Below are 22604 nucleotides of genomic sequence, written 5' to 3' on the forward strand. Positions count from 1 at the left end.
CCTCATTAGAAAACCACCGTTTATTCGAGAAAAACCCAAAGCTGCACAGTCCGAGGCCAAAAAAATAAAAAGTTCAGACCAAACAGACATTAATTACTGCTGCTTTTATGCTCTGCGCTTAGCTGAAGGCTTTCTAAAATCTTTTTAGAGTCTCCCTTGGTTTGGAGCTCCAAAATAAAAGGGAGTAGTAAAAATAATGTGCCTCGTGTGGAGCGATAGCAAGGAGATAGAAAGCTGCCTTTACTACGCTTTAACTGTTGCTCCACATGAGACCATAACACTTTAACCGCTCTTATTACGTGTAAGGTGTTATTTGGCCTTCTATGACAAGTGAAGTGTTTTCATGAGGGGAACATTTGGAAAGTTTCACCAAATGTTCCAAATTAGGAATTTTTCCAAATCTCAAACCCTTCATTTGCTGCTGGATGGCAGCTGCTGCTTTCGCGTTTGTGTTTGCTTCCAAATGGCTGCCATGGACACTCATACCAGAGCTATATGTGCATAAACACCGGAGCCAAGTTCAACCTTCCAGGAAGATAAAGGACAATGTAGAAGTGCCACTTAAGGTATGTGTATACAGTTTCAGGGGGCATCTGGATTTGAAACAGGAAGCGGTTAAGCTGCTGTTTTATGCTCTTCTCTGCGCCACTTTCCAGTCTTGTAATTGTATCCAGTCATTGTAATCTCATGGTAAACTGTAAAATAGTAATCTACATATAATAAAATACCAGTATATGCCCATGTGGCATACAAGATAATAGCATTTAAATATTTGCTGTTTGGGGCCTTTATATTAAAGCTGAAACGACAGACTGATTAATTAATGGAGCATTTATTGATGAATTCATTTATTTTCAAGTGCATGCTCTCTGTCTTATAATTTATGTGATTTATTATTTCAGACTACTTAGGGTTGATCCAAATGACACATTATGAATCCATAATGACTATAATAACAGCCTCAGATAACATGTAGAAATCAGGGTCAAATGTGGATGCTAATATAAAAATAGCCCCTTTCACTAGCGGGCATGGTTGGGTTGCACAGGCGGTCATCGGCCCACAGGCTCGTATTGTATACACTGTAAATGACCTCCAACTCTTGGTGGAATACACCATTATCCACATCCATATTCAGCGAATGAGATGTGCAAAGAGAAGGAGCCGGCCCCGTACGGTCCTTGATGGATGATGATGAGGAGGAGGAAGCGGAGGTTTTGGAGAGGGGGGATGGGGACAGTGAGCAGAGCAGAAAGAGGGAGGTTAGTGGAAGGGTGAGGCTGAGCAGGGATTTGTGGGGGCGGGTAGCGATGGCCCACGGGGGAGTAAGATGGGGGGATGGTGAGGAACGGGGGGACACTATGAGCCGAGTCCCCCCCCCTCACCCCGTTTGCTTCTGATAATACCTCTGTACTGTGCCAGGCTGGGAACGGGAGGTTTGCGTGAAAGCCTCGTCTCTGCTCGGCGCTCCGTGCCACGGGCTGAAACAGGGCGCTCCATTCATTCAACCTCTCTGGTTTTGTCTCATTAGAATGTTGGTGCCACGGATGCTAAAGCTACCTTTGTGTGCTCATGTGTACATGCATGACTGTTTGTTTCTACACTGTGATAATTGATTGCTTCGCTTGCAGGGGTTTCCTCCGTAGCGTATGTGAGCGTACGGCGTAAATCCGCATCTATAAACCAGTGAGCCTGATGTACAACTTCAGGATATCAGTCAAGAACCAGTCAAGATTTTCCCGCTCTTAAGTCAGGAGTTGTGAAAGCTTTCTTTCTTTCCAAAACAGCTCCTAACGGGGCAATTCTTATTTTAAAAGCCCTCCAGTACTTGACCTGGAAGCAAGGGGTTTGTTTTCCCCCTTATACAAATGTTGAATTGTAACAGCAGAGTGTAAAAGAGCGCATTTGAAATACACCATCAGCACTGTCCTCAGTCATCTCTCATCACCATTCTGCTCTTTGCATGTATCAGTCTTTCAGACAGCAGAATGGCCCCTACAGTATAGACTGAGGCTGAAAGCTGCAGCTGCTGCACACTGAGCAGAGGCAAGGGACAGCACTCCCCCTGCTCCTCTGCACACACACACACACACACACACACATAAAAACACACAGAGAGAAAGAGAGAGAGAGAGCTGCTCCTCCCTGTTTGTCTGATGTTTTGCTTTGCTTTAATAGCAAGACTGATGCCATTTAAATCTTTCGCTTCAATTCTCCCAATGCAAATCCAGCTGCATAAGTGGGTTACCAAAGTCCTTCACTGACACACCAGGCGAGAAGTGTGAATGCAGCGGGCCTGTGTCTGAGAGAGGTTTGCCAAAAATCTGATGATTTTATTTTATTTTTTTTTTTTACCTGTAAAGAAAATATATATCTTGCACAACCCACTGTCTGCTTTGTTTGGAAACAATTCTTTTTTATTACACTATTCAACTACTATGACTGTATTTCTTAACAAACTATATTCCTCACAAAATAATCACTTAATGCATCCTTAGTAATTGAATCACATGGCATTATGTGGAAAGCATCTATGAAAAGATGTTCCAAGGCAGTTTCCATGTGATGTACTCACCATAAAAATAACCCAAACACTGTCAAATTTGAGACTTGAAATTTCAGAAATTATCACTTTTCTTTCCAAGTCTGTTAAAACATCAACTTCTCCTAAAGGTGTGCCTGTTGGCTTCTTTCTACATTTATTTATTTAGCTTTTCATGATTTCTTTATTCTTTACCGCATCCTGCTTTATTGTCCCCATGCATTGTTTACATGTTCGTTTCATATGCAGTCATTTACCTGCAGGTGAATATATGGTGAATATATATATTTTTATGTTGTGGCAATGCTACTTTTTGGCATGGAAAGTGTCTACTTATGCTTGATTAAGACACTTCCTAAGATGACTAACATAATCTTTCACACACCATATGCAGATAGACATACTTGTCCTTCTGGTCTTTAATCATCACATTTTGAAGCCATATGAAGCCATAAAAATATGCACTAACACGCTCTCAAATCACACCCGCACTCACGTATAGGCAAAAGTCTAAGGCTGAGCCTAATTTGAATTCCAACACCCTATTTCACAGCATAAACAAATAGATGAGTAATTTGGAAACCTTGCTTTCCTTCATCCGTCTTCCCTCTGCCAAGCTGTTCAGCTCCCTCTGCATTAAAGATACGATGCACTAATGAAGTCATCCTTAATCTGGTACAATAGGTGCTATATGGCCCCTCTGATGAAGGCTCATCAAGGTGAAAGTACTATATGATTTGTTGGATATTATTACCATGGTAATAGGATCTTTGAAGACATAAAGGACTGAGAGGGAGCGGCACACGCTGTGCAACCAGGTGTGTGATATTTAGCAGCAGCAGTCGCCTCAAGAGCAGATCTGTCAGACAAGTGAACCCACACTGTAATGAACAAATGGCCACTCCCCTAGAGAAAGTGAATTATATGAATAAGAATAGCACACATGTACAGTAGTTTGCGGGAGCATGCGCAGTTTCTCTGCCCTCCAAACCTGTCGCCTAGGGCAAAGGTGCTCGGCACACACACACACACACACACACAACCGTGCCGAGTATGGTCCATCCACGCCCGAAGACATAACAAGAAACATCTAATTCTGACTCACTCTCCGTCTGACTCATGCACGCATAAATACACACACACACACACAACTACAGAGCAACCGTTTCCCCGGCGGCAATTTTGACATTTATTTACTTACACAGCATCTCTAGTTTATCATATATTATACACTTTTGCTAAGTCAATACATTACAAACACTTATTCTCCTTCACCACGCAGGGATTTATTTTTGCCTTGCCTCACTCGGCTCATTCCACCCTCCTCCATCTCCTCCGACCTTCTCTAATGAGGCTCTTGAGTTTGCAGGTGAGCCTGAGGAGAAGTGCGCCTCCACGTGTGTGTGCGTCTTGCATCACGATGTACGATAACATGCTTGCAGAAAGGCCGCGAGAAAGATGAGTGCCTGTTCACCTCAGGTTGGCTCCATGCTAATTACAGATGAGGATCTTATCTAAGGCTGATGAGTTAAACGAGACCTCTTTGAGCATGTGACGAAGTCTGCACTTCCGACCCGTAATCTATCAACATATTCAGTTATACCGTATGAGTCAAACTTAAAAGCAAGGCTGTTTTTAAGTTACACACACACAACATACACTTTTGATGTTTTGGTTTGTTAATGTATTTTAAAGTATGAATGCAAAATTAAGTATCCTAGATAATAAGTCTCAACTGCAATGGTTTAAAGTGGGACTTCTTTATCTGTAGCCCCACGTTCCACCAAATGACAGCCACAATATAAGATGAAAATGAGTTTATTGCAAGGTGGTGCTGTTGTGAATAGGTTTCGTAAAGCCTCTGGGAAATAATTTAAACCCGAATGAAGTTACATGTACAGGCTGTTGCTAAGATCAAAAGAACGCCCAACAACAGGCTGAACATCTATAGAGCGTGTTTATTAGAGGTCCTGCATCCTAAAGCCTCTCCGCTCAGCTGTAAGCTTCCCCCATTGTTTGCACCCTTGGTGGGTTTTTACATGCGGCACAGCTAGGTCGCATAAACACACCGCTGACATACGGAAATGCGCTGCCTCTTTGCTTTACCCCCTCGTATTTTTGTGCACGCTCTATCCGTCACTTCGGCTCAGTTTGACAATGAACGCTACCCATGGAGGCAACCAGACAGCCTGAGTCAAGGAGGCAACTTCGCTCTCATTTGCAAATATTTAACAGCCCAAATGTGTTCGCTCACGAGCCCCTGAATGCATTAAGCCCATGTTTATGTATGATAATGAGGAAGCGCTTGTAGCCTCCAATCACCCTCTATTAATGAACCTGCTCCGTGACACAGAACAAAAATCAAAAAATAAAATTCAGCTTTTCTTGCTGTTAGGCTGAAATAAGGATTTAAACATTTCCATATATGTCCTGGAGATACACAGACAATGAACTCACATGAATACTGCAACGTTTGCCCAAGAAGCGAGTCCTAATATTTATGAATACAATGTATTTTGTGCAGTAATTTCATTATGTATTTAGGAGTGCAGAAATCAAAAATAAGAATCAGTGAACAGATAATAGCGTATAATCTGAACAATGTGGTTGCTTTATATGTTGTGTGCAACACTGTTTAAAGTGGGTATTCATTTATCCTTTCTTCAGCCCTGATATCCATCCATTTATCCATCCATCCCAAGCAAACGCAGTATTCGCTCGTGCACCTATCGCTCCATCCACCCTAGTGGGTGTGTGGGGGTGTAGCTCAGTGGTAGAGCATTTGACTGCAGATCAAGAGGTCCCTAGTTCAATTCTGGGTGCCCCCTGTGGATCTTTTGTAAGTACGCTCCCATAACTGTGCATTGGTGCACTCTCACGCTGATTTTCTATGATGCGCTGTAGAGGGCCCCAAATTTCCTGAATGAAATGAAACAAACAGGCCGACTCCTGCCTTGAACTGAGATCCGCTGGAACCTAACGCAACACGTTGTGTAACATCCCAGCCACAGGTGTCAGGCTGTGTACTAGTGACTTCTGAGGGTGTGCAGGTTTCCGCTCCATCCAGACACCACACATTACACTGCAGGTAGCTGAGCAAATAAATCCCCCCTGTCCTGCTGCGGCGGTTTCAGCTACCATAGATGTTTATGATGAAAGTATTTACATGAGCACTCGGCAGAATTAATCAGAGGCACGCTGCGTGCACCACTTTTAACTCTGAAGTTGTTCTGCACTGAGGCAACCGATTTCGCAGATGCAATTAATTCAACACTTTAATGTGCCTGGCTTATTAAAGGGCAGGCCTTTTCACACAGAATCAACACTGAGTCATAAATGGTCCCGCTGAGTGAGCTGCACACAAGGCAAGTGTAGATTTATGAGAGAATATTACAAAGGAACACTACACGCTTTTTAAACCAGTTGCCTGATACACTTCTAACTACTACATATACAAGAAAAAAAAGGAAAAGGGAGGCAGCAGTGGTAGCTTAATTTGGACAGAAAATCTCCTTACCTGATGTCTGGCGGGTTGAGCTGAATTGTGTCCAAACATTCATTCCAGTAGAAGCTGCTCAGCCAACCCAAACAACAATAAAGTTTCTTGCTCCCTGGTTTCTGTCTCCATCGCTGGCACCGGGCCCATATGATATCTTTTTCTGGCACCAAAACAGTCATCTATCTTAATTCAGTATTCATTGGAGTCACTGAGAACACACCGAGTCGTTCGTGGATATGTGAAAGTTGCTTAGGTGTTACATTTTCACAATGCATCATAAACCGACAGGAGAACCCCCATCTACATATTTAGTGTTTATAGTACGTTTATAGTTAGCATGACGCTACGATGCCAGGTGTGTTGCCACTACACCACGCACACAGTTTACAACAACAGCTTCTACTCCAGCCTGTTCATAAAGTGTGCAGACAATTCAATGCTAAACATTAGACGACATTAGAAAGGGCAGAAGATTCAGCTTTCAGTACAAACCCCTGTAAAATGTAGTTTTAATCATGTTATTTGATGAATTTGAAGTTGGAGCAGGATGTTTAGGAGGTAATTGTGCTAGCAAGGAAACATGTTGGAAAAAAAAACTGTCTCTGGAAGTTTTCAGGAAGTTACTGTTCATATCTAACTTTCTTATTGTGATCTGGGAAATTCCAAGCGCACGAGGATCAGTGGGAAACATTGCATTCTCGTCTTTAAACATCCTCTTTTTCCCATGAAGTTTTACCGTTCCATGAAGCCTCCAATTTAATGATGACACGGCTGTCTCCGGCTTAGCGCACATTAAAATCCACCCGTCGCTCTGCGACTCTGAAACATGTAAATTTACGCAATGGCCTGACAAATTTGTCACTCAAGCCTCTGCTCGGTGTGCTTTCATGTTTATGAGGACTGTGCACTGTGAACTGAACCAAATTAACTTGGTTTATGCAGACAGATTGAAGGATTATGAGAGTTAAGCAGCCCCAATCTCCCCAATCCATCTATATTCTGTCTGTGTTGTGACATGCTCATATATACAATGTATTCTGTGGGCTGCTTAGATCCACTCAGTATTTAAAATGGAGGGAGCTAAGTTTCTTCAGATACCAGACAGTGTAAATATGCAGCGTAAAGATGCAAACATCTGCATGTGTGACACAGATTTTTATGCACGTCATGTCGCTTTAATATAGTTTTATGTATTTGTAGTGAATGCATAATGAGTGGAACAAATGGAGGTCCAAAATGTATGCACTGTGAGCTGATAAGGTGTTTGAAGAAAAGGCAATTCTCCATGGAACATTATGACAAGGACAGATAAGTAGATTCACAACTCATATGGCCCACTCATGACAAGTGCTAGGTACTACGTACTCACTTTTCCATATTACTGAGATTGTGTTTGGTGTAAGAGATCATAGCATTAGCAGTGACTGCACAAAAAAAACTTCAGTTGCTTTATTCTAATATGCAAAGAAAGCAAGCTGTCACCATCACCCACAATATATGTCGGCCTTTCGAGCTTCTCCACTTCCTCTGAACGTTGCAATAGCACTCTCGACTGTATTTTGCAAGCATAATCTCTGGTTTGAGTTTGCTTCATTTTGCCACTTTCTCAGCGTGACCACACCATGCGTAACGAAATCCTGCGAAGAGTAAGTGTAGATTCAAGAGACAGCGAATGGCCTTTAAAAGTTCAGTCCAGTATGAGGTGAAAGTGCTTTCAGTACACATTTTTCAAAACTCTGCATGAACAACAGGTGGATTTGATGGATTCAGGGAGGAAACTGTATTTCTATGTGGTGGACAACAAGTCAAAATGCTGCTGTGTTGAAAATTGAAAATGGAAGAGTAGAGGGGGCACCCAGATTTGAACTGGGGACCTCTTGATCTGCAGTCAAATGCTCTACCACTGAGCTATACCCCCCTGTCATAAGTACTCACTCATCTATGCAACAGATCTATCTATTTATCATGAGCAATACCCAGAAATTAACATACTGTAACATAGTTTCCATAATTGTGAATGTCTTCTTTCATTTAATCTTCATATGGTAACATACAGCTCACAAGGTCACTGCACGTTTGCTTCACAAACAGTTAATGACCTGGAGATCATTCGTTATCGCCCTGGCTGTCAACATCACCATCGTGTCTCGGATAAATAGAACGCACAAAGCTATTCGCATCAAATTATTCAAGGTTATTACCAAGATGACACTTCCCCCAAAAAAATGCATTTCGCTGCTTATCAGCTTCCCTCCTGCAGACAAAAAGAAAGAGGCTAAATTGTGACAGCCGTACATTAAAGAAAACTTTAACAGAAGCCCGTGGACTTTGAGAGACATGATATGATTTTAAAGAGGATTTATGCTCTGTGATTTCTCAGCGCATGATCTGTGAAATTTGGTGATAGCAATTGGTCCGCTCAGAGGGGAGAGATAAGGAAAGCGGCGGAGATAGCGCGCAGTCCTAATTTGAGCAACCACCACTGGCGAGTGGATTTGGACAATATCAAACCAGCATCTTTCATTGTTCATAACATTGCATGATTAGGAGTCCATGAGAGGATGAGGGAAAGGGGGGAGTGAGGAGGTGCACTGAGAGTCTGAAAGTGATGGAGGATTATGAGTGTCCACATTTCTTCAAGTGGAGCCCTGTAATGGCCAGAGTCAGCTGATAATTTGAAAGGTTCACAACTTTTATTTCACAGTGTCCTCTTCTGACCCACTGTGTGAAGTGGATAGGCTAGGTTTTTATTTATAGCCAGCAGTTCATTGGCTTTTTCTTCACTCCTGTCAGATACTGTTGCGCAGCACTGTTGTATAGCAGTGCATGTGTTGCTGTGTTTTTGTTAAGGCAGGCAGATACGTCAATTAATTTATCTCAGTTGATAGGGACATTTCATAATTGAGCAAGATGCATCATTTGTGTGTACAAAAAGCCATCCAAACAATAAAGCTTGAGATATTTCAGAGTGGGCAAAGTGTTGTTTAGTGTTCAACGCAGACATTATTCTAGCATACCATCTAATAAGATCATATTGGGTTATACTAGAAAAGTACAGATCCATATGTATTACGACCATGCTGGTAACCAAAAGTAGTTATAGCATTCTGGGAGGACGGCCAAGTGAAAAAATAAAAATATGAGGGGAACAATGCACTCTTTCCTGGAAGACAGTAAAAGCAATGCACTCGACGGAAAAATGTGACAGAAGTTTAAAAAAAAAAGAAAAGAAAGAAAAAGAAACACTGCCTGCTTTCTCAATTCCGCCCATCTCTCATGAACTCTTTTTTGGCTTGTTCAAAGAACAAACCTTTGAGCACATCCTCTGTCTTAGTGACAGTCTTTTATTCGGGTGTCCTTAAAGCTTAACCCACTTGACCAGGTTCTTCACAAATCTGTCACTCTGTCTCTCGCATGCACATCTTTTCTATTTTGAGAGAACATTGATATGGAAATGGCCCACATGGCAGCTTTAAAGTCGGCCAGAGGTGGTCTGAAGTCTCATAAAGTCGGTGACTGGATTATAATTTACACCCAAAATCCTTGGATACGTCCCCTCCCATTTGTTCACTGTCAGACCTCCCCTCTCTTCATGGGGGCATTAAAAACCCGGCCCCTCCTCCTCATCATCGCCATCCCGCACACAAGCACCCTTACGCCCACCCCCACCATGACCCAGTTTGGAGGGGATGAGGGGGCAAGTGAGGACCATTGTGAGTACCACAGGGAGAGAGGCAAGATGCTCTGCCTACCTCATTCCTCTCCCTTTCAGGAAGAGCTCACACTTGGTTAAGCACACACACTGAGGCTCCTCACAAGAGAACGGCCACGGAGCTGTGTGTTTTGTTTTGAGTTTTTTGTTGTCGGGATGCCGCTGTTGATTTTGGGTCAGGGCCGTATGAGGTCAGCTCAGTTTAAGAGTATGTAAAGAGGACTAAGTGAGACAATGAGGCAGAGATGGGGGGGGTCTCAGGTCGAGAGACAAAGGACACAGTACCTGGCAACTGGCAGAGGAGAAGTAGAGTGAGTATGCTGCTTATTCACTTTATTTTGCTCCTTGGGTTCTCTGTGTGAATGATTTCTAACTTGTTTTTATCCGAGATTTTTTTTGTCTAAATGATGTGGTGTGTCGCGAAGCAAAATTGCTGACTGCTTCCCCAAAGTAAGGCAGCAACTCACTGAGGATGACTTCTTGAACTTCCTTATCTTTAAGAAAACTTACACTTCTACCGCTAACGAGGGAATTTTATTTTTTTTCCCTGCGCGAAGCTGAATAAAAGGCACAGATGCACACAGAGAGGCTGCTCCTGCCTCAGAGATTCCTTCTATAACATATGGAACCGGTTTACAGTTGTGCTTCTTCCCTTCGGACACTGTTAATGAGGGAATTTTTAGTTTCCCATGAACTCAGAGGCAGACGTGCTCCTCGAGAACCCGCCTCCCTCATCTAAACTGAAGAAGAACAGCTCATTCATCCATCTCGACTTCCCCATCTCTTAATCGCATCAGCGAAGGTCGAAGTGGTTCGACCACACGCACCACACCTCGGCAGTTTCTATTTTTACCCGACCGATGAAATTTTCGGATTTGAATTCCTTTATGTCTCCTGCCGCGCGTTTTTCCGTGCCAGAGGCCCAAATTGGGGTGCACTGTCTACTCAACTGTTTGGAATTTATGGTTTATTTGTGTTTCATGGCTGCATGCATTGATCACTCTGCAAGTAAGTTTAATGTGCGTGTGTGTTTTTATAAATACAATCACCATACAATGTGGTAGACATTAGCCTTTGAAATGGATGTGATGAAAAGATAACCTTGTGTGGGTTAACTTAAAGCAAAGTCACTCTTGGCACGCATGCTCTTAATCACTTCAGGGACTCGTTGGAACAAAGTTGCTGCTCAGGAACAAAAACAGACAACCAGAGATGTTGATAAGGATTCCAATTTTAGCTATGCTGGATTTTTTTTTGATGATTTGAATATCTCTGTGTGCCTAACAAAGGAGCTTATCCATCCCCTTCGGAGTAGGAGAACAGCAAATACAATATAGGGAAGCCCCCAGTGCATTCTAAGCTATGCATTTACCAGCAGTGTGTCCTCCGCAGCATTGGCATTATAGTTATCTCATATCACAAAGCAGAGTCTAGTGACCTTTTTTGCGACATACATTTGTTGATTTTCTGTTGGTTAGCTTCACGGCTGTGGTTTAACCCACATTTGAAAATCCAGGGGGGCTATAACGGGCAGATGTCTGGCCGGCCACTGTGTGAGCAGATTAGTTTGATCTGTGCCGTCTGCAAGGTGGGAGCTCTGAAGGGCATCAGCGAAGACTGAGGATGCCACTGGCGGAGCACAGGGAGAGGGACAGACAGAGGCAGAGAAGAACATCGGCTCTAAGAGAGCGGCGCTCAGAGCTCGCATTCATTCCTCTAATGCTTTCATTCTGACTTTTATTGTATTAAATAGCTTAATGTTTCCAGTGATTTGTGGAATTAACTAAATCAACCGTGTAGCTCTCTGTGTTTCGGTGTAACAATGATATCAAAAGCCTTTTTTTTTTTTCATTTCTCTATTTGATGACCATAGCTAAAAAGAGACTCCCTGACTATATGACAGCCCGTGGCACTGACACAATAGACCTCACCGTGCCTGAATTTCTACTTCATCTCAATTAATTATTCGTTTTTGGGGGTAAAAAAAAAAAAATGTGATTAAACTTTACACAGAGAGCATATTAAGTCTCTGATCTTACTCCAGCTCTCAGCAGTGAAGGCCGCTTCAGACGCGTTTAGTAATGGCTTTTTCGCTGATTAAAATTCTATTAACATAAAATGTGAGAAGCACATGGGCAGATTCATGTTTTTTTAAGCAGGTGGTGCAATTAACCCTCCTCTGTGTTGACCAGTCCTCTTTCTTTTGCTGTCTTGCCTTCCTGACCTCGACTCTTTGTCTGCTCTGGCAGTAAAGAGTTCAGTTGAAACTTTTGAGGTAAAAATGTGCTAGGTGACGAAAGAGAAAAAACCTTTGTTATTACATTAGAATCACACAGTCACAACTATTGAACTGTCTAAATTCATGAATCACTGGGAATCACTAATAATAACATTTATTAAGAACATGTCAGGTCAGATAAAGAAGGAATTATTTCTTTTACTGAATCTGCCTTAAGATCTTTTATTATAAAAAGGAGAGATCTAATTGATAATGAGCATGATGATGAAGCAGCGGCTCAAACAACTTGAGGCGATTTGTGTTCTTATTGACATTATGTGAATAAAACTGAACTGAACTGAACAAACTGGCAGTCAAACTCTGTTTTAAATAAATAAATCTTAATGTATATGGATGAAGACGAGGCAAGGAGGCATACAGCACATGGTGTAAATATAATCACAGTCTACATTAATACAGTGATCAGAAATGAGAAACGACCGAGCAGTTAAATATGTTTCATAAGTAAGTGTTCTTGTTACACTTCACTTGCTTAAATTTTCAACCAGAGGCTAATAAACCCATTAGTCTTGCATACGCTCAGATTTTTATTATTTTTTTCTTTCTCTACAATTTATGTTTGGATACATTAAGTATACAAATGGCCCTTGGCCTGTGCTTACTAATATGAATGTGGCTTTCTGGGTGTGTTTGTGTGCTATGAAAGCCAGACAAAAATATGTTTTATGGAGACGGTTCAAAGGCAAAAAGAAAGAACAGAGGCGGCTTAATATATTTTCTTTAGTATGTTAATACTTTTATTATTTAGTCTGAAGTTTATACATTTTATAAACTTCTTTAACTTTAATTATTGTTATTGATTTCAGCAAGGAAAAGATGCTTCCTTGAATTCTATTGGACAGACGTTTCAAATTAAGCATGTCACGGCAAAGGTTTAGCCAATTACACGTGGGTAACAATGTGACATGTTCACATTGCACATGTGATACCAAAACAAAAACACAAAGAAAATAATCCTACAATCTGTAATCTCCCAGGCGTTGTCCAAATAAGAAGTCAGAGGAAACTGATAGTGTCACTGGAATTTGAAAGGCAGAAACAATGACCTGCCACATGTGTTTTGCGTCTTCACCTGTTGCAGCACAGAACTCCCCTGGATGATGCATGCAGTTACAACACCCAGTTATGCAATTGTACCCTCATGCAGTCGTCCCGTGCACAAGTCGGGGGTTTGTCCCACGATGGGCTCATTCCCCTGATGTCCCTCTAAACCTCGGGGCCCTCCAGCTGGAGCACCGTGTCCACATGATGAGTCACCACAGTGAATAAGGACTACCTCAGCTAACCCTCTGAGCTGCATCCCTTCTAGTCATGCGACTTTTGCATCAATTATTTTTCATGCTTTCTGAGTCCGTTGCACGTGCGAGTGTGTCTCCCCGTCTCTGTCGTGAGTCTGTCTGGACGTGAGTGGATCCAGAGGGATATAAGCCAGCCACTGAGGGGATCCTTGCAGTGATTCTGACTGTAATTGCAAGTGTCTGTTTGAGTCAGCATGTAAGATTGTGATTTGGAGAGTTCAGCCCTCAGGAACCAATCTTGTTGACCCTTGACCTTGTACTCTTCTGGTAGGGCTGTGAGCTGTGTCATGGGTATCAGAGAGACTGATACGTCTGTCTCCTTGATACATCTCAGCCTGACCTTTTGAGCTCATGGCTATGGACTCATTGATCCTGAAATTCCCATTCAAGGCTCGTTAGTAGTATTATATACAATGACTGTGAGTTTACACTGTGGTGGATTTTCCTTATGACTGTTTCAAAGTTTCGAACTAAAGTTTGGTCTACGTTTTGATTTGTTCATCTGCAACATGGTTTCCACCAATTTGCTGCTCATTCTTTGTATCAAAGAAACAGACAGAAAGTTTGACCCTTGTGTCTACGTGGTGTTATTCGGGAGGCTGACTCACGCTAGTAACTTAATGCGCAGAGTCAGCTTCTTACCCCAACTGCTCCAGTAGCTCCTGCAGACATAAATTGGATTGGAAAGCACGTTTCCATGTTGTATGCTGTATACGTCTATGGCAGCAGGAGAATTAAACCCAGCCAGCTGTGTGTCTGGACTGCAGCGTCTCTTCTGGTCAAGGGGGAGACAGTTCCTGGGTGCACAAACTGCCAGTGAACTCAACAGAGAAACACAAGGTCCCGTCAAAGGACACACTGAAGTTCCTGTGTGACTCGGGAATATGTAATGGTACTTTTTCTCAAGCTACACCACATATGTAAGAAGAGTGTGCTTTAAATGAGTTCATGGAGGTTGTACAAATGCACAGGACAAAATTTACTACATGATAGCTGTTAAACTAAAAATACGTAAGCCTAAATCTCACAAGCAAAGGGTTGCAGTTTTATTAGAAAGTACAGAGCAAAAAAGACAAACACTGTAGAACTGAAACTGATAGTAATTCATTTGTTGTCCCAAAACATTAAGCTGCAGAATGGCTTTAGTGTCGTATTAAATCAAGCAGTTTAACCTTTCGAGGCCGCCTGATTGTCTGTTAGTGAATCTGGATATTATTCGCTAAAGGACAGTACCAAAGCACAGTTAAAGTCACGGAGAGAAATGCAGTGATGTAATGCAGGAAAAAAGTCAGAGACAGAGCTCCGCCATGGAAAGACACTGCTATGACTCTCCGTGTGCTTGTGACAGCATCTCTCCCTCTGTCCTGCCATGTCCTGCTTACTCATACATGTCGGTCACAGACGTTCAGATTTAGCACTTCACTGCTCAGTCCGACTGCACGTTGTCCTCAGATTAGGCTGCTGCATGTATGCCGGTAACGCACGCTCGAGTGTGATTGTACACACAAAGGATTCCTGACATCTACCGTACCTCCTGTGTCTCAGGCATGGCCTTATATGGTCAGAGTGATCAATACTCTGCACATGTTTTATCGCAAGCCGTCTTCAAAACATTCCCACCCTCTCGACTCCTACGGGAGACACAAAACAGAGAGCTGGGACCTCCTGCTCCTCTGTTTTAGCTAAGTTTTCCCTCACTGCAGCTTCAGCGACAAGCCCATTAAAGCCCTTTAAACCCTCTCCTAAGCTAGTATTCATGGTTGGATTTTCCTCCCAGCCAAGCTGACAATAAGCCATGCGCTATTGCAGCTTCATAAGGAGGAAAGTTCTGTGGAGGTGTCATACTCATCGCCCAAAGCTGCCCTGAGGGACAGCGGTGTTTGGGTTCAGCTCCACTGCCTGAGCTAATGTGGCTCTGCTGTCTGAAATCCCGCTCCAACGGTTTGTGCCCCTACCACCTGCTGATTCTGCTGGTTCGGATGGACTGCCTGGAGCCCAGATCTAACCTACATATGCGACGGGTCCTTCTTCCCAAATTGCACGTACACGCAGCACCAGCACAATGCCACAGTGCACAATTTACCTCCCAACCAGGACAAACCAGTGAATTTAATACAATCCTGAAAACTGCACCTCACACAGAAGAAGGCTCACTAAGAGGATTTATTTCTTCTAAAAGAGATATGCTGTTAAATAAAGTGTGTGTGTGTGTGTGTGTGTGTGTGTGTGTGTGTGTGTGTGTGTGTGTGTGTGTGTCTCTATTTGATGATAGCAAATTCCTGTTTGGATTATTTTGCCTCCATCTCGGTGCTGCTTGATGGTATTTTTTTTTTTAATACTGATATCCTCTTTCCACCCTGTTTGGTCTTCTTAATTCCCTAAAAAGCCCAAACTTGACAGCTCACTGTGGCACTGAGCTGATTTCAGTGTGTGTGTGTTTGCGAGCTGCAAGGAGCAACAGACCAAATTAAGGACATATTGATTGCCTAAGCTCAGAGAGGAACATTCATTTTAATTAAGGCTTTTATCATGTCACCGCCATTCACATCTTGTTGCTGAAGTTGCAGGGCTAATGCTATTACCACGAGGATTAAAGTCTTGCCAGAAAAATTTGGCCAAATCTTACTGAATGCTTTGATCATGTGTTAAAATGTTTGAGATGTTCTTGTGAAGGCATTTATTGTGAACTCACGCCGTGTTCCTTTTTGTCGTCATTCTTCTTCACCTCCTGCAGAGTCTGTGAAAAGGTGAGAGAGGGACACTGTCTGCCCCACTGTCCAGCGACACCATGAGCTGGAGCTTCCTCACGCGGCTGCTGGAGGAGATCCACAACCACTCCACCTTCGTGGGGAAGCTGTGGCTCACCGTGCTCATCGTCTTCCGCATTGTTCTCACTGCCGTTGGGGGAGAGTCCATCTACTACGACGAGCAGAGCAAGTTTGTCTGCAACTCGGGCCAGCCAGGCTGTGAGAATGTTTGCTACGATGCCTTTGCCCCTCTATCTCACGTCCGCTTCTGGGTCTTCCAGATCATTTTGGTTGCAATGCCTTCTCTCATGTACATGGGCTACGCCGTCAACAAAATTGCACGGTTAGATGAAGCCAAAGGAGGAGGTGGGTCAGCTGCAGTTAGAACGGCAGTAGGGAGCTACACACACAGAAAACCTAGGAAAATCTGCTTTGGAGCGAGGCAACACCGAGGCATTGAAGAGGCTGAGGAGGACCAGGAGGATGATCCCATGATCTATGAAGTGCCAGAGATGGAGCCCCCCAAAAGGCCTCGGGATCCACTGCAGCCAACACCTAGACCCAAAATCCGTCATGATGGGCGTAAGCGTATCCGAGACGAGGGGCTTATGCGGGTCTACGTTCTGCAGCTGGTGTCTCGTACAGTGCTAGAAGCAGGCTTCCTTGCTGGCCAGTATTTGTTGTATGGCTTCCGTGTGAAGCCAATATTTGTCTGCTCGGGGAAACCTTGTCCCCACAACATTGACTGCTTTGTGTCACGGCCGACAGAGAAAACCATTTTTCTGCGTATCATGTATGGTGTCACTATACTTTGCCTCACACTTAATGTTTGGGAGATGCTCCATTTGGGCATTGGTTCCATCTGCGACATTCTTCGCCGCCGGCGATGCCCACCTCAGGAGGACGAGTACCAGTTGGGCTTGCTGGTCACCAACGGGGGCGTGGAGGGCTCAGTAGGGGTAACAGGACCCGAGGCCGGATCTGAGGGAGGGGAGGGTGGAGATGGTGCTGCCGATTACGTTGGCTACCCTTTCTCATGGAACACCCCATCAGCTCCTCCGGGTTACAACATTGTGGTGAAGCCAGAGCAGATACCCTACACTGACCTTAGCAATGCTAAGATGGCATGCAAGCAGAACCGGGCAAACATTGCCCAGGAGGAGCAGCAGCAGTTTGGTAGCAATGAGGACAATTTCCCCACTGGAGGAGAGGCCCGTGTGGCTCTGAACAAGGACATGATCCAGCAAGCACATGAGCAACTGGAGGCTGCCATTCAGGCCTACAGCCAGCAGCATCGAGCTGAGGAGCAGCTTGGAGACAACCAGGACGATAAGCCCCAAAGTAACATTATTCAGGCACAACCTCAGCCGCAGCCTCAGCCTCAGAAAGAGCGCAAGCATAGATTCAAGCATGGGAAAGGAGGCAGTAGCGGTGGAGGCAGCAGCAGCAACAGCAGCAGCAGCAAATCAGGAGAGGGAAAGCCCTCTGTATGGATTTAACCCCAGAATCAAGGACATGTGTTGAAACCATGTATATATTACAGACTGAGCTGTTGCAATTTTTTTCTTGGATATTTAAACACCACTGTGCCTTAAAGAATCATGCAAGCTGGAGAAGATCTGTTTGTGTACAAAATGTGATGTTGCAGATGACTGATTTTTTTTGTCTGGGCTATCACTGTCTAACTTGAAACATCACACCAATACAAACTTTGTTAGGCTGTAGTCTGCCGTTTACATGTCGCATTCTCCTCAAGTCCTAAAGCAGATTATTGACCTCTGTTGTCTTCCTGATCAACCTTTCTTAGGGATTTCAGCTTTGGAAAGTCACTGAATCAAAATGAGTTCTCTTGCAAATTAGAGTGATCCCAGATTTGGCTTAGCTCATTTTCTGTCCACTCTTCTGCAGCTAATACCATGGCTTCCTATCTGATGGGACATCTAAATACAATGACATCAAAATAACGTATTATCCCAATACATGATGCCATGTGGTCACTATGTCCGACCAAGCTAAAGCAATGACTTCACACTGTTATGTCGCAATAATGGAGCGTCAGTACAGCATAAATGCAATAACATGAGTCATAATTCAGTGGCGGCGCTCAAAGCAGTGATTTTATGATGCGGTGAGAACATCACCTTCCTGAAGGCTGTGTCCTGTCAGTCATGTTCTGCGTCTGCTCTTTCTCCAGCGTCATTCACAGTGTCGTGTTGCGGTGACTTTGCATTTGACCGTGTGTTCGTATATGTTTCCCATGTATTGAAACCAGTGCTTCACAACCAGTGCCACTCAGGAACTCCTGAGTGCACCTGGTGATTTTTGTCAAATCCATATCTACATGAGAAAAAACATTTAACAGCGTGGATAAGCAATCCAGCTTTTAAACCTTGTTCTTCACGTTCCCCGTTTCTCCCTATGGCTCTTCGTGGCTATTGGACAAGGCAGCTTAGTGCTTCACTGTTGCTCCATCTTCCTTGTAGCTGACTGCCCCCTGGTGGTGTATTTTTAGATAGGGAGTAGATAACCAGTTGCCAATGCTACCTGCATCCAGCAACACCTGAACCAACTGTAGTGTTCCTTTTCTATCGACAAGACTTGTGTCACTTATGTCTTCCCAGTGTAACAACTTCAGTGTTTTATGCACAAGGTTGCAATATCATCATGTTGTAATGGGAAAAGGTTTAAAGCCATTACTATAACACAGTGAGACCAAACACTGTCTGTGTGATGCAAGTGTCAGTGCCAAGATTTTATGCTAGGCTGCCATGAAGCCTGGTTGTTTGTAGCTTTGGAATACTGTGGCCATGCTACTCCAGTTGTGGAAATATGCCTACGTGAGACCAACCCTTTTTTAAAAGTCACTTGTTTTTTTGTACTGCAGTATGTGCATTGCTTTTTGAAATTGGATTGAAACAAACAAAACAAACAAACAAAAAATAAAAACAACTCCAAAATGGGGTCCATTTTTATGTTCAAGCCAGTGTTTTATATGAAAGCATCCTGTTTTTCAATGACATTTTTTGTAGAAGAAAATAAAATGAATTAAAATGAATCTTAAAAAAAATGAATTAGCTGTATGGATATTTATGGATGTTGTGATTGAAATTGCCTTCCAATTGTAAAAAATGTGAAATATGACATAGTATATTTTTCTAATATGTCGACTACTTAATGATGTAAAAGAAAAAAAATGTCAGTCTGTTCCTTGTATGTTGCAGTATCGGTATTTAATGTATGTATCAACCCTCTGAGCTGTGTTTTAATAACAGTGTTCTTCCTTTTCCAACATGAGATCTGCCGAACAGCTGCGTTGCAAATCCATTGGTGAAAAGACTTAAAGTGCCAAATTATTCAAACCATTCCAAGCTTTGCCCTGCTGTAGCTTTCCACTTTCCAAAAAAAAAAAAAAGAAAGAAATGGTGTCCTTATTTCATGATGGTAAATCAGAATGAGGAATAAATCTACAAACCTTTACATTTCTTTCTTGATTTAATTAATGAAAGATCTGAGCCTGATGCAGAAAACATCAACCATAACGTGAGGCTATGCATTGTGAAGAACATGTTATACTTGACAATGGTGTGCTTGAGTAGACTCTCTCTGAATGGCTAGTTCATCACTCGGCTGTACATGTCTGTTTAACAAGCCCAGACTGCAGGAGACAGATATAAATCACCAAAAGTACTCCAGTCAGCTATTCCCCAAGCAGTAACTGCCACGGGCTGCACTGACGCCAAACTGATCCCAATAAGCCACAGGTGATTTACTGAGAGTCCCACAGTCGCTGTCACTCTCTTCCCCTAAAGGCCAATCAGCTCTCATTAAAATCTTCCCCAGTAAGCAAAGTTTGTCAACTAAAGTATTTACTGTGGTTTGGGGAGCGGTCCAAATGGACTCCAGGCAGCTGGTGCTTCTCTGCCGCTAGATCAAGCAGCGGCCACAAGAGGGCGAATTCTCATCAAATGAGGGAGCATGGAGGTGCCATGAGGGTACACTCAGAGACCCCATCTGGTCCAGTCTCCATGACTGGCAGGTTGGCCTTACATCTTCAAACTTATTCCAAGCGGCACGGACTCTGTTCTTTCAGGAGAATGTGAGGAATTTGGGCAGCTACATGAGAGGTCAAAAGAATTACCCCGTGGCACAGTTATGTATTTGTTCTCTTTTCCCTATTGAGTGACTGGGAAAGAAAGAGGTAAAGTGAGACAGAAAGTGCACTCTCTGTTCGGAGATGGCTTTTATTACTACTTTTATCAGAGTTTGTCAGCATTTTGTCTTGGGCCTTGTGAAACGGTCTCCAAAATGTTACCATGGCTTTTAAAAGAAACGTCAAAAGGAAGCAGAACAATCCAAAGTGGCAATGAAAGTCATACGGAAGTATGTCAGCGTGCATTTTGAGGTATGTGGCAGTTCTGTTACAGGAATAAACAGTTTTTGTACAATTACAAAGGGAAAAAATCGAAAGCCACAACGAGCTTCTAATCCTTCAGGTTTAGTGGTTTAGCTGCATGTCTATGTTGGTCAAGGAAAACTTATTTTCCTCCAAACTTCCTTGTATTTCTGAACATAAGTAGTAGGTTAATATTTTAAGAAGGATTTCCAGCAACACTGTTCCGCTAAATGTTCTAGTACTTGTAGTGTAGTGAGAGTTATTTTCTTGCTTTTTTTTTTCCTTTTTTCAAAAAGCAACAACTTAAAAGAAAGTCCACTCTCTGAGGGACAATGTGAGTTAGAGAACTCACAATCCTACAAGTGGATGCACGCCCTGGAACTAAAAGCCATTGGCAGCCGAAAGTGTTAGGACTTGTAGAGGGAATACATACCGTACGTAGGTGTGTTGACTGGTTACCTGTACGGCTGGTTTAGTGTTTTCCGTAAATAGGGGTGGAGCATTATTTATGCAGACGTTTCATTTCTCCTTTTCACTGTGAGAGAAGCAAACTTGTGTCGGCTAAAATCATCTGTGGGTCTCATGTGTCAGGGATGCCATGATGTTCATCTTTTTCTCAGTCTTTCTACACAAAACAGTGAAGAGGAAGGGTGCGGCAAGGGTGTGTTGTTTCCTCACCTGTTTCATATAATTACCTATGTGGGATGTGACAATAAAACCAGTGGTGTTACCGGTACAAACTCTGATTCATACGTGTGTTTTTTTGTTTTTGTTTGTTTTTTACCATGCCTTTTGTAAAATGTACATTTCTTTGAGTGCCATTATGGTATCCCCTTACCAAGTTGTTTTTTTTTTTCATATTATGGATCAATACTTTTGAATTGCATGTGAAAAAATACTTATTTTCCTATAAAATAAATAAATTGAATCAAATAAAGCGTCTGCATCATTTGTTTTAGGAAAATAAATATCAAGAAATAAAAGGCTTCCCACTCCGAAAGCACGGAGTATTGTTCTGTTGTTGTTGACAGCATGAGACGTGTGTTTGACTTTGATTGATACGGAGCGGGAGGTCTCTGGAGTCCTATCGGGAGAATTACAAATGCATGGGCTGATGTTGTGTCACTGGCAGAATCAGCATGGGAGACCGGCAGGACGTCACTTCAGTTCTGTTTCAGCCGTGTCATTTTGTTTGTCACTTTGGCAGCTGAACTTCTGAGTCTGTGAGGCTTTAAAATGCATCACGAGCTCAGAGTTGCCTCCAAACAGTTGCTGACTTTAAAAATGAAGTTGTCCTCGAAGATCCAATCACCGCTTCCTCCCGCTCTTTTTTTTTTCCTGTTTTTTTTTTTCCGTTTTCCAATTTGAGTCTAGTAAGTTCACAGCCGAGCTCCCGGGAGCGTAGACAACAGTAATGGAATGGGAAAGTATGCTTTTTGTGATTCTCTGAAATAAATAAATATTGTTCCCTGAAGGAACAAGCCAGCTGGAACAAGCAAAGTGCTGCAGTTATACAACGAGGTCACTGGCACGATGACTGGAATCCCAGGAGCAATGTCCAGGATAGCAACTTGTTGCAGCGGGCTGTTTTCTCTAAAAAGAAACAGTTGAAGCTGTAAATGGCCTAATTGGCTAGATGCACTGGCCCTACATGGATTTGTTAACAATGCACAAATGTTTCCATTATGAGAAGTACTTCCTGATTCCCATTCAAATGCGTGGTTCCCATGGTAACTGTGTGTAATGCATTGTGTTAATATTACCAGTAAGGAACGTAATAAAAAATATGAGGACTAATAATGAACGTAAATAACACTCATGATGTTATGTCAGGTGTCATAAAAAAGAAGAGCGGGGGATAAAATGCTAAATTCTTTTAAATCACTGTATCATATGGTGCTCTAGTCACAACATGAATACTGAGCACAAACTGTGCCCCGGACTTGGCTGAACACACTGTTTGTAAGGAGAATTGTTGCATTCTAATGACAAATCTTGGCGGGGCCTGTCCACTTAATGGCTTAGAGACACTAAATCATGCAAAATGAGACGTCTGGGAAGAGCTTTCGCTGCCTGGTTAGACAAGTGAATTCAACGGCAGCCACAGATGCAAA

The 22604-nt window shown here is 42.9% G+C and overlaps 1 protein-coding gene and 2 non-coding genes across 4 annotated transcripts in view; 2 read left to right on the top strand and 1 right to left on the bottom strand.

The window, feature by feature from the left end:
• The window catches only part of gjc1 (gap junction protein gamma 1), a 37522-nt gene extending 16101 nt beyond the window's left edge, over positions 1 to 21421 (top strand). The window contains exons 1-2 of one of the 2 annotated variants that reach the window (XM_047572729.1): positions 9746 to 10064; positions 16085 to 21421. In XM_047572729.1, coding sequence (XP_047428685.1) covers positions 16139 to 17596 — 1458 coding nt within the window. In that variant the 5' untranslated portion in view covers positions 9746 to 10064; positions 16085 to 16138 and the 3' untranslated portion in view covers positions 17597 to 21421. Of the gene's footprint in view, positions 1 to 9745; positions 10065 to 16084 lie in introns of those variants that run through there. The other variant, XM_047572730.1, reaches the window with a different exon arrangement.
• On the top strand, positions 5299 to 5370 carry trnac-gca. The gene has a single exon. It is a non-coding gene; the product is annotated as a tRNA-Cys (tRNA).
• trnac-gca lies at positions 7888 to 7959 on the bottom strand. The gene has a single exon. It is a non-coding gene; the product is annotated as a tRNA-Cys (tRNA).
• Positions 21422 to 22604: the final 1183 nt, after the last annotated feature.

Source organism: Mugil cephalus, chromosome 20, assembly GCF_022458985.1.
Source record: "Mugil cephalus isolate CIBA_MC_2020 chromosome 20, CIBA_Mcephalus_1.1, whole genome shotgun sequence".
Lineage (NCBI taxonomy): Eukaryota > Metazoa > Chordata > Actinopteri > Mugiliformes > Mugilidae > Mugil > Mugil cephalus.